General features: G+C 31.0%; 1 protein-coding gene and 1 non-coding gene across 2 annotated transcripts in view; one reads left to right on the top strand and one right to left on the bottom strand.

The window, feature by feature from the left end:
* The window catches only part of LOC18041646 (gibberellin 20 oxidase 1-B), a 16989-nt gene extending 8155 nt beyond the window's left edge, over positions 1-8834 (bottom strand). Inside the window, exons 1-2 of the mRNA XM_006432086.2 lie at positions 8702-8834; positions 1133-1239 (exon numbers count right to left, since the gene is read on the bottom strand). Coding sequence (XP_006432149.2) covers positions 1133-1239; positions 8702-8834 — 240 coding nt within the window. The remainder of the gene's footprint in view (positions 1-1132; positions 1240-8701) is intronic.
* Positions 8835-10399: 1565 nt separating this feature from the next.
* LOC112098584 lies at positions 10400-10506 on the top strand. The gene has a single exon (XR_002905695.1). It is a non-coding gene; the product is annotated as a small nucleolar RNA R71 (small nucleolar RNA).
* Positions 10507-15394: the final 4888 nt, after the last annotated feature.

Genomic DNA, 15394 nt, shown 5'->3' with positions numbered 1-15394 from the left:
ATTTTTGTTTTTAAAAAAAAGAAAAAGCCTTCCAAAATTTTTTATAATTTTTTTTTTTTTTGTAACAAAAACAATTGGTTTATGCTTTTTTTGGATTTTTTGTTTCATGTCTTGGATATATTTGCTGCTGTTTCTTTCAAATCCACGCTTTATTACTAAGTTCGAGGGCCCTTTCAGCTTTTTGCAGTGAATGTGATCAAAATCAAGGTATTTTAATTCTTTAATATGCATTTACAGGTAAAAAACTGAGTAAATTAAATACATTTTGACATGCTAAATAAATTAACTAAACTTTCTTTATTGATTGTTTTTGTCTATTGGTTTGGATATTTGAGTTTGGCTTGTATGGATGTTCCATTTGTTTTTGTATTGTACTGTTGATTGCTTTTTTAATATGAAAATATTCGTTAATATGTGAGGGCAACATGTTTTGATATTTTCTTATTTTTCGTTCTAAGTGTGTGTAAGTCAAAGTTATTTTGTTATTTTTTTATGAAATAACGAATTTGAAAAGCCAATATTCTTGTTTCATGTTTGCCCTCTTTTATGTGCCAGGATCAAAACTCGTTCAAACTAAAATAGATAAGTCTTGGACTGATTGTAGTAAAATGTCACCTGAGTATGAAAAAGTGGTCGTCGAATTTGTGAATTTTATTATTAAAAATGTTGAAGATACTAGAGTCATTAGATGTCCGTGTTATAAATGTAGGAATTTGGCATTTTACACACCCACAATTGTAACCGAATGTCTTTATTGGCACAATTTTGTAAAGTCTTATAAAATTTGGAAGTGGCATGGGGAAGATGGTTGTACCACGCCATCTTCTAATGTAGATATTCCATTCCACTCAACGGACTCAATTATGATAATACAACGGATATGGACAATGATGATTATAATGATTGTGAGGGAGATCCTAAGACATTTAGAAAATGGAGTGTGATGCGATGATGACTATGAAAGTAATAGGAGTTAATGCTATTGAAGTATATATTGCGTAAGAGTTTTTTTTTCTTTACACTTTAATTAATTTATACGATCTTGCAATACTTGTCTAATGACAAGTTTTGGTATCTTGCATCCATTGTTTCAGGTTGTATATGACTCGATTATCCCAAATAAAAAAGGAACAAGACCATTTGGATTCATATGTTCAGGTTTTGTGTCACCCCATCCTGGACAAATATCAGATATTTCCCATCCCAGCAGAGCAGAAAGTGTGCGCAAGCGCTTGAAACCTGTAAAGGACAATTCTTGTTCATGCCATACAATCTTAGGTCTAGACATTTCAAACTGTAATGTTCTAATCATTATTTATTTATTTTATCTTGTCTTTCATAACTGTTGCTTTGTTTTTTTTTTTTATTTTATCTTCCGTTGGGTCTTGGTTGTGATTGATATGGCAAAAAAAGAAGTGTTTTATTTATATCCTAAGGTGTACGATGCTCCTAATCCTGATTTAGAACAGCTGATTAAATCATTGGTACTCCTTCCATCTCATAATGCTAATATTTTCACTTTGTTTAATACATTTTCGATACTTTAACCAATGTACTTTATTCATACAACGCTATGACACTGTTCTCAGTTGAGGATTGTAAGGAAAGATGGAATTATGGCTCTAAGATGAGATTTATAAAGGTAAACATATTATCTTAACTAAAATTTTATGTATCTATCACTTTAAGCCTAAAATAGTTATTTTTTTATTTATAACTGTGAATAGACCCCTCAGCAACCAGGAAGCGTGGAATGTGGCTATTATATCTTGACGTTTTTTAAGGAAATTATAGTAGACCTTAGTTTGCTAATGAATGATGTGAGTCAATGATGAATAAAATCATAGGATTGGTTTATACCATACGCACTGCATTGTTATGGAAATTTGACAATGTTGATTTTATGGTTTTCAATTCCATGGAAAGGCTGTATACATTCAGGCTAAGATAGATGAAGTTTGTTTGGAGTGGGCTAACCATTATTCTGAAATCATTAACGCAGTAAAAAATGGTTAGTATGAATCTAAAACTATACACACATTTTTATTACTTGTATATTATACTTGGTTAAAAACTATAGACAAAGTGAAAATAACAGCTAGCTACCTTGGTTTCTTGAACTAAGCTTAATCTTCTATTTGAACAACAAACAATTGTAGGCAAAGTTGTTATCCTGATAACAACAATATTATTTAGAGATGAGACCGGTAATAATAGAGAAACTTGGTAGGTCTATATCAATTATCCATGATAGTTGTTGATGAATTTGAATAATGAGGTTAATTTTAAGGCAAAAAATTAAAATAACAATAAATCTAATAATAGAAAACAACAAAATACAAAATCCATGGTGTTGAACGGAACAACACATGCCACTTAGTTAATGGAATTGGTTCTTGTAATTGTAGGAGAAGAAATGGAATTGAATTATTCTTTTGATTGATTGATATATCATGTGAACATGTGGTCTGTACTGTGCATTTGGTAGTAAATTTGTATACTTTCTATTCAAACCAAAGGTTGCTCTTTATTTTCATACTTGGAGGATTTTATTTTTGTGGGTACCACTTTGGTTCCATATTTTATTTCAGCAAGGAATTAAGTTAAGTTGCATCTGAAACCTACAATTTTAGTTTAATAGATAAATTTGTTAGCCTATATGGCTATAAAATGTTGATTTTGATGATAACAAACCACATGTTTTGGATAAACAAAGTTTTACATATAGTATTTTTATAACAAGAGAATGATTTTATGAAATTAGTTGTTTTTCAAGATGTGGACTAAAATGAAAGAATTTTGCCATCTTTGATTTTAATAAGTATTGTTTTAAATTCAGGATTTGGACCTATTTACAAATATTTACAATATTTTGGACCATACTATAATTTCTATATATTTTAGGCCATATCATAGTTTCAAAAAGTTTGGGAATAACAAGCATTATTTAGAAATTCTGAAATTGAACCTTTTGGTAAATTATTATGACGTTTTGGGCCATAGTATAATTATATAAAGTTTTAGGTCAAAACTATAATTTTAGAAAATAGCCATTTCACTGTAGCAAAGCGGCAAGCCGGATTATGGGCAGAAGCTATCTGGATTGAAAGCAGTTAACCGAATTCCGAAAGCAGCATACCGGATGTGCAAAAATTCAAATCTTTAAATGTAACGGTAACTTAAAGCGGCAAGCCGGTTATCACTAGAAAATTCTATAACGGCTAGGTTTTGAGCTCAAACTATAAAAATTCAAATCCAATTCATTTTTAAGCTCTCTTGCAAGCAAAAACAAAAAGCACACAACATATATTGAGCTTCCATTTCGCAAATCATCATACATTGAATCATCATTGAGCTATAATTCGTATATCCACTCTTAAAGAGAGTTTTTATTGTAATCTTAATTTCCTCATCAAATTTGTGAGTGTATAAGTGTGAGAAACACTGGTGATAAGAGATTGGGAGATAATCTCTTGATTGTAAAACTTCATTGACACCTTGGAAGTCAATTGTAAGCATTTGAAGTATTGGAAGGCTTGGAAGGCTTGGATAATGAAATCTTCAAGCTTGGTGTGCTTGGAGGCGTGGACGTAGGCTGGGATTGCCGAACCATTTGTTTTCTCTTCCTTTACTCACTTTTTATTGTGCTTTATTGAATTTATTGTTTTCGAATTTATTAAGGCATTTGATTGAATTATTGTGTTCTTTGCTTAGTTTATGTTTTTACAATCCCAATTCACCCCCTTCTTGGGTTGCATAACTTGTATTTCAAAATCTTTATAATGATATATTGGCTATACTCATTGGTGCTGCACATGCTGTTGGGGAAAAATTAGGTTTTTAAATTTTTATTAAACCTTTTGAAGATCACTCTCATATAATATATAAGAATACGTAATCCAGAAATCGTACCTTGAAAATCCGTTTTGGCTTTTTCCGTTGAAATGATTTAGGCTCCTAGATCACGATCCGCCACCACCACTCCTGTTAGATCACGATCCGTCACCACCACGCTTGCTAGATCACGAACTGTCACCAATGATCTTCCAGGTTATGACTCAGGTTCGATCTGCACTTGACGTGTGGGCGCCTTTATCACTACCAAAGCAACTAGCACGAGAAAATTTTTCTCTCAACAATGGAGAGAAAAATCTTATTCTCTGATCTGTATAAAGTGGCTTCACCTTTTTCTTTAGGGAAAAATAAGCCTTTTATATCACCCTTTAGTGAAAACCCTAGGCTCCAAATAATGCTCTAAATAAAACTCACGTTATTTTCTTTTTCAATAGGGGACCCATCTTGTAAAATAACATAAGCCCCCTTATACAAAAGCTAATTAAATGGAGCCTCTCACTAAATGATATATTTAGGCTTTTGACCCAAATAGCTAGTTATCTTACTTATTAGTCCAGTAGTGGTGCAGTCAATTAAATGAGCTAACCCGGAGATCATTTGGGAACATACAATAGTGGCTACAATAATTAGGCCTGTAATTAAACTAGCCCAATTATTTAATTCCAAATCTACTCCACTAAAAGATTGGAACTGACTTCCATAATTGTATGCTCGAATAATAATTCGTCCCAAGCCACATTGATTTCTTTACTGCACAATCATTTGTACCACATCGTTAATTAAATTGATATCTCAACTATCCAATCAATTTAATAACATCTTATTCTTTGATCCTTACTGGTTTTCTCTAATGATCATTTTCAACATACTAAATCTGTTGACACACTCTGGCCAGAGAATTCTATGATCAAGTGCCGAAAACCCATCAAGAGATGTGTTGTACAAATTCTATATTGTTAATCCATAACTCCAATACTCATAATTGCTCCCACCAAGATACCGGGTAATCTTGACCACAAGGCTGTGTCGTGCCCATTGGTAACTCAAATGGAATAACAATTACAATCATGAAATCATAATTAACTCAAGATTAAGATTACAGTAAAATCAACGCCTATGAGATTTAATAAGTCTGATAGTTATTACAAAGTTAATTAAATCTCATATGTGATCCTATTCAATGTAGTCGTACTACATCAATAAATTCATACATGATTAAGACAAATCATTCAATGAATTTATTACAGCCTATACCTAAATAAAGTGCCCAACTTTATTTATCAACTGTGAACTAAATTTATTTAATCATAAGATAACTTGTATTTATGTCTTCTGTGAATCCACATGGTGATCATATAAATACATATAATATGATTAAATGGACTTTAATACAAATATAAATGCAATTAAGATATTTGAATAAAATACCTCATTTATTTTATTAATCAGAAAAATTGTTTATTACAATTAAATAAACACATATGCTTTTAAAGAGCATATTATCCCAACACATGCAAATTGAGTTTAAATTTGTAATGATTATGTTGTATCTAAAACCTAATAGTTTTATTGTAGTAGTTAATCCTTTATAACGATAATGCTAGGTATATTCATTTGATGTTGCACATGCAGGTTGAAAGAAGCTGCTAGACTTGAGAGTTTGGCTGGGTATTTGTTGAAAATGGCAATTCATGTACTGGAAGTTTACTGAAATTATGGGATAAGTTCAGCACTATAGTCACTTGATGCCTTCTTATCTTGTAAAACTTGATACATTTATTCTTAGTTGCTGGATTTTGTCTGCTGAATTGATATTGTTTGATCTAACTGTTGGATACAACTATTTTTGTAGGGCATTATTAATATAAGTGTTTTTGGACTTAATAGAATGTATAATTTAATTTTTGGTTCATATGAATTTATGCTTGAATTTTATAAATAGGAATGCATAAATTTAAATGAAATAATTCATAATTTCATTCAGTATAAATTTATAATCTTTGACAAAAAAATAAGTCATAAAAAAATTAATGGCAGAAAATATCAATCACAAATTCTATCACAAACTTAGTATTTTACCCGCTAAAATTATTCAGACAATAATTCACACGCTAAAATCAATTTCCCGCCAAAATTTCAAACAAAAATCACATTTTCCTACCAAAAAATTAAATAATTTATTCTTTTTTTTCCATGACAAACATACACGTAAACACTATCATAAGTTAATGACATATTTTTTTTTTTATCATAAAAGAGTGACATGTACATAAATGATGAATAATTTCGCTGTTATCCACCCTCCTTTATAATAGTTTTTTTCTGCTATCTATTGCCAGTTTTCTTATAGTGATTTCTTGTAGTGCATTCGATCAACTCCCAAGCTCGTTGCCAACAAAATAACTCTAGATATCTTCCGCATTGCTTCTCAGCTTTTTTGATAAACCCAACTGCAATATATTTTACAAGAAAGTAAAATTGTAAGTACTAGTTAGTTGAACTGATAATCAAGATCTCTTGGAATGATTTGATGCGTAAATTAGCAAGTGTACTAGTCGGCACAAGTAATATAATGAAGAGTAGAGTATCGTCCTACAGAGATTATGTATCCTATTAGTTACCGAAATTATTCTAACCCTAATTTATTTGAACAATCGAATAGACGGATTTAGATTAAAATTAAATAAAATAACTAAAAATTAAATAAAGATGCAAGCAGTAATAAAAAATACCAAAAGATTAAAACACTAGGACATCCAATTTCACCATAACCAATCCAATTTAATCCTCCATCTATGCTATTAAAATTTATGAAATTAAATCGTCATAGTTAGGCTACATCGTAGCTCTAATAAAATTTAATTGGGAACATTCAAGCAAGATAATAAAGAAGAGAGAAAGAAAAACTCAAGAAGCCGTCTCTCTCCAATCTCTGCAATTGACTTCTCCAAATTGTTGCTCCCGGATTTGCAGCGGTGGCTTCTCTTCTTCTTCTTCTTTTTTTCTTGCTCTCGGTTTTCTCTCCAATTTCTGCAATTTGTGCGGCTGCCTTCTTTAATTCGGTCCTCAGCTTGTCTTTTTTTTGCTATTGCTCTTTCTTCTCTTTATATTGTTGCGCCTTGCGCCCCCGAATCCTTAAGTCAAAAGGATTTTACAAAAAACAAATCCAGCCCACTCTTTAAGCCCATGCACGTGAATCATTCAAATTGCCAATTAATTCTTTAATGCTCCCCACGTGCTTGCCATATTTTTCAACCAAATATTCAAAGTTCCCCCCACATGATTGCATGCATGACGATTAAATTCAATCTTTTTTTATATGGCTTTTTATTTCTTTCCCTTTTGCTTCCACATTATTTTCATTATACTCCAATTTGTTTCTTTTTTTCACTTCCGTTCACTTAAACATTTTCAATATTCCTACAATGACAAAATATAAAAAAAAAGATAAAAATTAATATAACAAAATATAATTTAACATAAAATTAAGTTATGAAAGCATTAAAATAATAGATAAATTATGAGCACATCAAATACCCCCAAACTTAGCATTTTGCTAGTCCTTGAGTAAAAATTAAAATAAAAAATACGAAAAGAAAATTCTAACTAAACCATTTTTTCAGATGATCGTGATTGCATTTAGCGTATGGAACAAGTCTTTAAACCCCTAGGCAGCCCTAGTGGATGAGTTATAGTCTCGTGAGGGTTTCCAGTGATGATACCCACAAATATCATCAAAAATGTCTCAAAGATTGCATAAAGTATATAGCTCAAAGAAAATTAAAAATATTGGCAAAGTTCTAACTTTAATTCAATGGTCAGCCTCATCTCATGCTGGATTCTTGTGTTGTGTGTGAATCAATTCAATCAAAACTCATTCTCAAAATCTTCAATATCAACAACCCTTGTATTGGATAATAAACAGAGTAGGTCAAACTAACCTTATCATCTTGATCTTTTTTTTTTCAAACTAACCTCATCATCTTGATCCTTTTTTTTTTCACAGGCATAAATTTGCATTTTCTTTTGATTTTTCTTGAAGCACATGCTTTCTTTTTTTTTTCTTTGTCCATAGTCAGGAGCTTTCACTCTATCCCTTAAGATAGCCTTCTTCTCATAGTAGATTATCCTCTATAAATTACTCAAGGATAGCTTCACTCTTAAGGGTTATAGGTAACTATTTCTGACTATAGTGCCTAGGTAAACTTAATTATGTAGAATCAAAGTAAACAGTCATTTACTCAATCTAAAATTCTCAACTCAAGCTGTATCAATCTTAAATCTGAAGTCAAAATTCTAGAAGATTCGATATAAGTGCACAAAATATTTAAAGAATCACAATCAAGATGAAACTAACACAAAAATCAAGTATAAACTAAGACAACATTCATTCCTTTCTAAGAACCATATTCATTTTCAATCATATACTCATCATTGGCATTAAATTTTTTTTTCTTTTTTTAATTTTTTTAGACAAAATAAAAGCAAATATTCCCACCTCCAAACTTAAAATAAACATTTTCCTCAATGTAAAGAAAAAGAAAAGGAAAAGAGAAACTCCCCTAGTTTTGCACTTGAAGATGTGAAGTTGTAGCTGAGTCGTTGAAAGGCATGTGAAAAGTTAATGTTAATCGACCTCCAAACTTGTGCAAAATCCTAAAACAAAATATAATAAGTAAAAGAAAACAACAAAGAAAGAAAGAAAAATTAAAAAAATGACAATAATAAAGTTTAAAAAGCTTGGGTTTCCTCCCAAGAAGCACTTAATTTATAGTCATTAGCTTGACTGTCTTCGAAGAGATGGTTCAAAGAGGCTCGTGGATGGAAGGAGATGATCTGGATGGACCTTGCCCAAGCTTCTTGCAATTAGGTCTCTTCCCACGAAAATGAGGTGATGCATCTTCATTAATAGACTGCTTATCTGTTGTATAAATGTCAGGAGGCTCAGATAGATGCTCATCCTTAAATGGTTTGGTCATTTTTATATCCATGGTGTCTCCTTGGAAACATTCTTTGAGTTCAGTTGGATACTTGATAGTTGTGTGCATATTAAAAATAGTTGCTCATTTTGAACTCTTAAAATCAATTTCCCTTCCTGAACATCAATCAAAGCTCTTCCTGAACCTAAGAATGGTCTGTCTAGAATAAGAGGTAACTCTATATCTTCAGCCATATCCAAGACAATAACATCTGCAGGGAATATAAACTTGTCAACCTTCACAAGCATGTCCTCAACTATACCCCTTGGATACTTTATAGATCTATCTTCCAATTAGAGGGTAACAGTTGTTGCCTTAGGTTCACCCAAACCTAATTTCTTAAAAACAGAAAAAGGCATCAAATTAATGCATGCACCTAAATCACACAAAACTTTATCAAAATAAGTATTTCCAATAGTGTATGGAATATTAAAACTCCCTGGATCTTTCAGCTTTGGTGGTAATTTATTTTTCAAAATGGCAGTGCAATCCTCAGTCAACATTACAGTTTCATGCTCCTCAAATTTCCTCTTGTTGGACAATATTTCCTTCATAAATTTGGCATGAAGTGGCATTTGTTTCAAAGCATCTGCAAAAGGAATGTTAATATGCAATTTCTTAAACACATCAAGAAATTTTAAAATTGCTTATCTATGTTATTTTTTCAGAAACACTAAGGAAAAGGGATTGGAGGAACATAGGCCTTGACTGGTGCTGCTGGTTTAGGTTGTGGTATTACTGAACTTGTTGCCTTTGAAACCTTGGTAGTGTCTTCAGTTTGTTCTTCATCAACTTTCTTTGCTTTTTTCCGTGGCTCATCAAGTTGTTTACCACTCCAAAGTACAGTTGCATTAACTTGCTCCCTAGGATTCATCTCAGTGTTACTAGGCAGAGAGCCCTGTTGTCTACTGGATAGCAAGTTTGCAATCTGACCCACTTGTACCTCGAGGTTCCGAATTGATGCAGATTGATTCTGAAAAGTTGTCTCTGTTTTGGTCATGAATTGAGACATATTTGTTGTAAGCTCGGTAAGAACATCTTTTAAGTTTGACTTCTTTTCTTGTGGTTGGAATCCTGGAGGTGGTGCCAATGCATTCTGAGTGTTGTTCCATGATATATTTGGATGGTTTCTCCAGCTTGGATTGTAGGTATTAGAATATGGATTATTTTGTTGCCTCTGGAAGTTCGACACATAATGAGCTTGTTCAGTAGATGATGATGCAAAAGGACTTCCAACTTAGCAATTGACGCTAGTATGATTCCCTCTACTTAATTTACACACTTGCGGTTGAGTTTGAATATTCAGATTGTCCAACTTGTTACGAATGGCAGTTATATGTGCATATAAAGCAGTGACCACATCAACGTTATGGACTCTTGTAGCTCTCTTTGACATTGGTCGCTCTGAAGACCATTGGTAATTATTAGAGGTCATCTCCTCCAATAATTCATAAGTTGCTTTTGGTGTTTTTCCCATTAACATTCCTCCTGCTGCAGCATCAATCATTGTTCTGGTATTGGATCCTAAACCATTGTAAAATGTCTATACCTGAAGCCAAACTGGTAGATCATGATGTGGACATTTTCTTTATAGGTCTTTGTATCTCTCCCACGCTTCATATAATGATTCCATGTCGAGCTGAGCAAAGGTTGTGATGTCATTCCTCAACTTGGCTGTTTTTGCTGGAGGAAAGTACTTTGCTAAAATTTTCTGCGCTAAACCATCCCATGTAGTGATTGTTCCAGCAAGGAGTGAGTTCAACCACTCTTGTGCTTTATCCTTTAGTGAGAACGGGAAAAGTCTTAGCCTGATAGCATTGTCTGAAACACCATTTTGCTTAAATGTGTCACAAATTTCCAAGAAATTTGCAATATGAGCATTTGGATCATCATTTGGCATCCTAACAAACGGTACTGACGTTTGAATCATCTGGATTATGGCTGGCTTAATTTCAAAATTATTGGCTTGAATGGTAGGGCGTGCAATGCTTCAACGAGCACCATTAATTGTAGGAGCAACATGGTCTTTTAAAGGTCTCGCATCCTCATTTCCGTGTAATGCTTCGTCAGCCATGATTAGTTGTTGCTCCTGTAAAGCTTCTCTCTTTTCTCTATAAAGCCTTCTACAAGTACTTTCAATCTCTGGATTAAAAGACAATAAATCAAAATTTCTTGACCGTCTCATAAAATTGAACAAGAAAATAAAAATAAAAATAAAAACAATAAAAATAAATTCAAATTAAACTAAGGTTAGTTGGTATCGATACTAATCCAAACAATTTCCGGCAACGGCGCCAAAAACTTGATGCGTAAATTAGCAAATGTATTAATCGGCACAAGTAATATAATAAAGAGTAGAGTATCATCCTACAGAGATTGTATATCTATTAGTTACTGAAATTATTCTAACCCTAATTTATTTGAACAATCGAATAGGCGAATTTAGATTAAAATTAAATAAAATAAAATAACTAAAAATTAAATAAAGACGCAGGCAGTAATAAAAAATACCAAGAGATTAAAACACTAGGACATCTGATTTCACCATAACCAATCCAATTTAATCATCTATCTATGCTATTAAAATTTATGGAATTAAATCTTCATAGTTAGGCTACATCGTAGCCCTAGTAAAATAAATTAGTTCATGAAAATATAAAGAGAATCCATTAATTTAATTAGAAACATTCAAGCAAGATAATCAAAAAGAGGGAAAGAAAAACTCAAAAATCTGTCTCTCTCCAATCTCTGCAATTGACTTCTCCAAATTGTTGCTTCCGGATTTGCAGCGGTGGCTTCTCTTCTTTTTTTTTTCTTGCTCTCGGTTTTCTCTCCAATTTCTACAATTTGTGCGGCTGCCTTCTTTAATTCGGTCCTCAGCTTGTCTTTTTTTGCTCTTTCTTCTCTTTATATTGTTGCGACCCCGAATCCTCAAGTCAAAAGGATTTTAAAATAAAACAAATCCAGCCCACTCATTAAGCCCATGCACGTGAATCATTCAAATTGCCAATTAATTCTTTAATGCTCCCCACTTGCTTGCCATATTTGTAAACCAAATATTCAAAGCTTCCCCCACGTGATTGCATGCATGATGATTAAATTCAATCTTCCTTGATTTAGTTTTTTATTTATTTTTTTTTTAATTTCACATTATTTTCATTATACTCCAATTTATTTTCTCTTTTTACTTTCTTTCACTTAAATATTTCCAATATTCCTACAATGACAAAATATAAAAAAAAGATAAAATTAATATAATAAAATATAATTTAACATAAAATTAAGTTATGAAAGTATTAAAATAATAGATAAATTATGAACACATCATGATTCATGAATTCTTCATTCTTATATTTGAATCTCCTTCATATTAATGAGACATTTAATACTATTTGTTAATTTTTATTTTGATGAAAATAATAAATTTAAATCTTGTGTTGATCTCAGTTTTGGTAATCTTTAAGAAATATTATGTCATGTGTATATTTATAGTAGTACTCTACTGTTAAAATGTAGTTATGTAAATATATGTTATTATTCAAAAAATTACCAATTAAAACTTGTTAAATATCAGTACTAAGCCACTACTTGATTATCATTAGCTATTTAGTTAGCTTACCTAGTGCGGTTAGCCATGAATGCTTTACACCCATAGTAGTTCGAGTAATAATAAAAAATAAAGATTAATGTTTAGTTAATGAAATTTCTCATGTTCTCTCATCCACACGTTAAAAAAAATGAATAAATAGACAAAACTTTTCATCTAAAACAGATTTAAAGTTGTCAACAAACGAGGGTCTCAGCATCATTTTCATGGTAACCAAAAAAAAAAAATGCTTCATTCCATAACAATTTTTTTAGTAAAACGCTCAGCATTAGTGAAGATTACACCTGCGGCAAACCGAGCTTTCTTGTAAATTAAGTGACGGAACCAGACAATTTATCTAGAAGGGGTATTCTTAATAACAGTATCAATATCCAACAATAAGATAATAAAACGAATTTAATAAAAATAATGACAATATTTATAATAATAGCCTCAATTTCAACAACTTTAAAAGAAAAAAAAAAATTAGACATGAATCTAAGGTTTAACAAGGACTCTTCGAATTCTCATTCACCGATTCACTAAATTTTTTTCTATTATTATACAATATAAAACAACACTATATAATGTACACAAATCAGAGAAAACAAATTGATAATGTACAACAAACAAAAAAATTATTAATTAAATTATTGCAATATAAAATAGAAATAAGATTAAGAACTAAGAATGCATGTTGGAACTTAATTGGAAGTGTATTTGTATTTTGGAAGAGGATTTGTATTTTGTATTCACTACAAGAAAAAAGTGATGACAGGAAAAAACTATCATAATAAGGGGTGGATGATAGAGAATATATCCATCATTTATGTACATGTCACTCTTTTATCACAAAAAAAAAAGTTTATTATTAGCTTATGATAGTGTTTACAAGTCATATATCTATCATACTAAAATTCTATGGAGAATGAATATTTTAATTAATTTTTTGGTTGGAAAATTGATTTTTTTTTAATTTGAAAATTTGGCGGGAAATTGATTTTCATTCGTAAATTATTATCCGGTTAATTTTAGAAAGTAAATTATTTTGATTGTGATGAAATTTATGATTGACATTTTCTGTTATAATTTATTTTGTTGTGACATAATTTATGATTGATATTTTCTGTCACAAGATCTAAATTTACATTAATAGAAATTGTGATTAATTTTATTTAAAACTAAACATTCCTGTATTTGAAATTAAATTACAAATTCTATATGAACCAAAAATTAAATTATACATTCTATTAAGTCCAAAACACTTTATATTAATAACATCCTCATAATAATGTATAGAATGAGTTAATGAGCATGTCAGCAGTAAACTTCTAACAAAATCTAAATCTAACTCGTATCCAACAGTTAAATCCAACCAAAGTAATTCACATGACAAATTCTAGCAACAAAGAGCAAATGTTTCAAATTTTAAAAGATAAGAAGCCATCAAATCTTGTAGCGGCAGAACTCATCCCCTTCTTAGCAAGTACCCCAGTAAAACTTCAAGTCCAACAGGCTTTTTCAACCTGTATGTGCAACGCCAATGGAATATACTGACATTATCATTATAAAGTAAAACTCTTTTAAGTTTTATATACAACAGAATCATTACAAATTCAAACTCAATCCACATGTGCGACATTAATGAATATATCCAACACTATCATTATAAAGAGTTATCTATTAAAGCAAAACTCCAAGTTTCAAATGCAACTTGAATTTCACTAATTAGAATCTATAAAAGGAAAATTGGCAGGTTTGTGTGTAGTTTCAAACTTATACTAACCATTTTTTGACGCGTTAATGATTTCAGAACAATGGTTAGCCCACTCAAAATAAATTTTGAATTCATCTATCTCAGCCTAAGTGTATACGGTCTTTCAATGGAAATGATAACCATAAAGTCAAAATTGCCAAACTTCTAAAATAATGCAATATATATGGCATAAACTAATTGTATGATACTATTCATCATTGACTCACATCATTCATTGGTAAACTAAGGCTTGTTATAATGTCATTTATGTACCTCAATACATAATAGCCATATTCCAAAGCTTTTCGATTGTTGAGGGGCTTATTCACAGTTATAAACTAAAAAGATAATTATAAATATATTCTATTTTAGGCTTAAAGTAATAGATAGACGGCATTTAGTTAAGGTAATCTGTTTTACTTGCACAAATATCATCTTAGAACCATAATTCTATTTTTTTCTTAAAATCCTCAGCTGAAAACAGTGTCATGACGCTAAATGATAAATTACAATAGTTATTTATCTAAATCTATTAAAGAAAGTGAGCATGTGAGGATTATGAAATAAAAGGAAATACACACGATTTAATTAGCTGTTTTAAATCAAGATTAGGAGAATTGTACTCCTTAGGATCTAAATAAAACTCTTATTTTTTCATCACATCAAACACAACTAAAATTTAATGGAAGCTAAAATAGGAAAAAGGCAAAGAAAAAAAAGTAACAGTTATGAAAGACAAGCTAAAATGAATAAATAATGATAAGAACACTTAATTACAGTTTGAAATATCCAGACTTGGGATTATATGGCATAAATAAAGAATTGTCCTTTATGGGCTTTTTTCAAGTGTTTGCACACACCTTCTGCTATGTTGGGATGGGAAATATCTGGTACCTGTCAAAGATGGGATGACACAAAACCTGGACATATGAATCCAAATGGTCTTGTTCCTTTTTTATTTGGGATAACTGACTCATACAACATCCTGAAACAATTAAGGCATAATACCAAAACTTATCATTAGAAAACTATTGCAAAGAAAAACCAAAATCTCTTATGTAATATATATAATTCAATAGCATTAACTCTTGTCACTTGCATCTCTAGCATCACCATTGCACTCCATCTTCCCAACATGGGCTAGAGTACCTTCTAGCTAAAATACATCATCATCAATCTAACATAAAATCCAACCGGATGGAGCCAAAGTATGTGTCA

This window comes from Citrus clementina, unplaced genomic scaffold (assembly GCF_000493195.1).
Source record: "Citrus clementina cultivar Clemenules unplaced genomic scaffold, Citrus_clementina_v1.0 scaffold_5, whole genome shotgun sequence".
Taxonomy (NCBI): Eukaryota; Viridiplantae; Streptophyta; class Magnoliopsida; order Sapindales; family Rutaceae; genus Citrus; species Citrus x clementina.
Note: the sequence above shows the minus strand (reverse complement) of the source record. Positions and strands in the feature narration are given on the sequence as shown.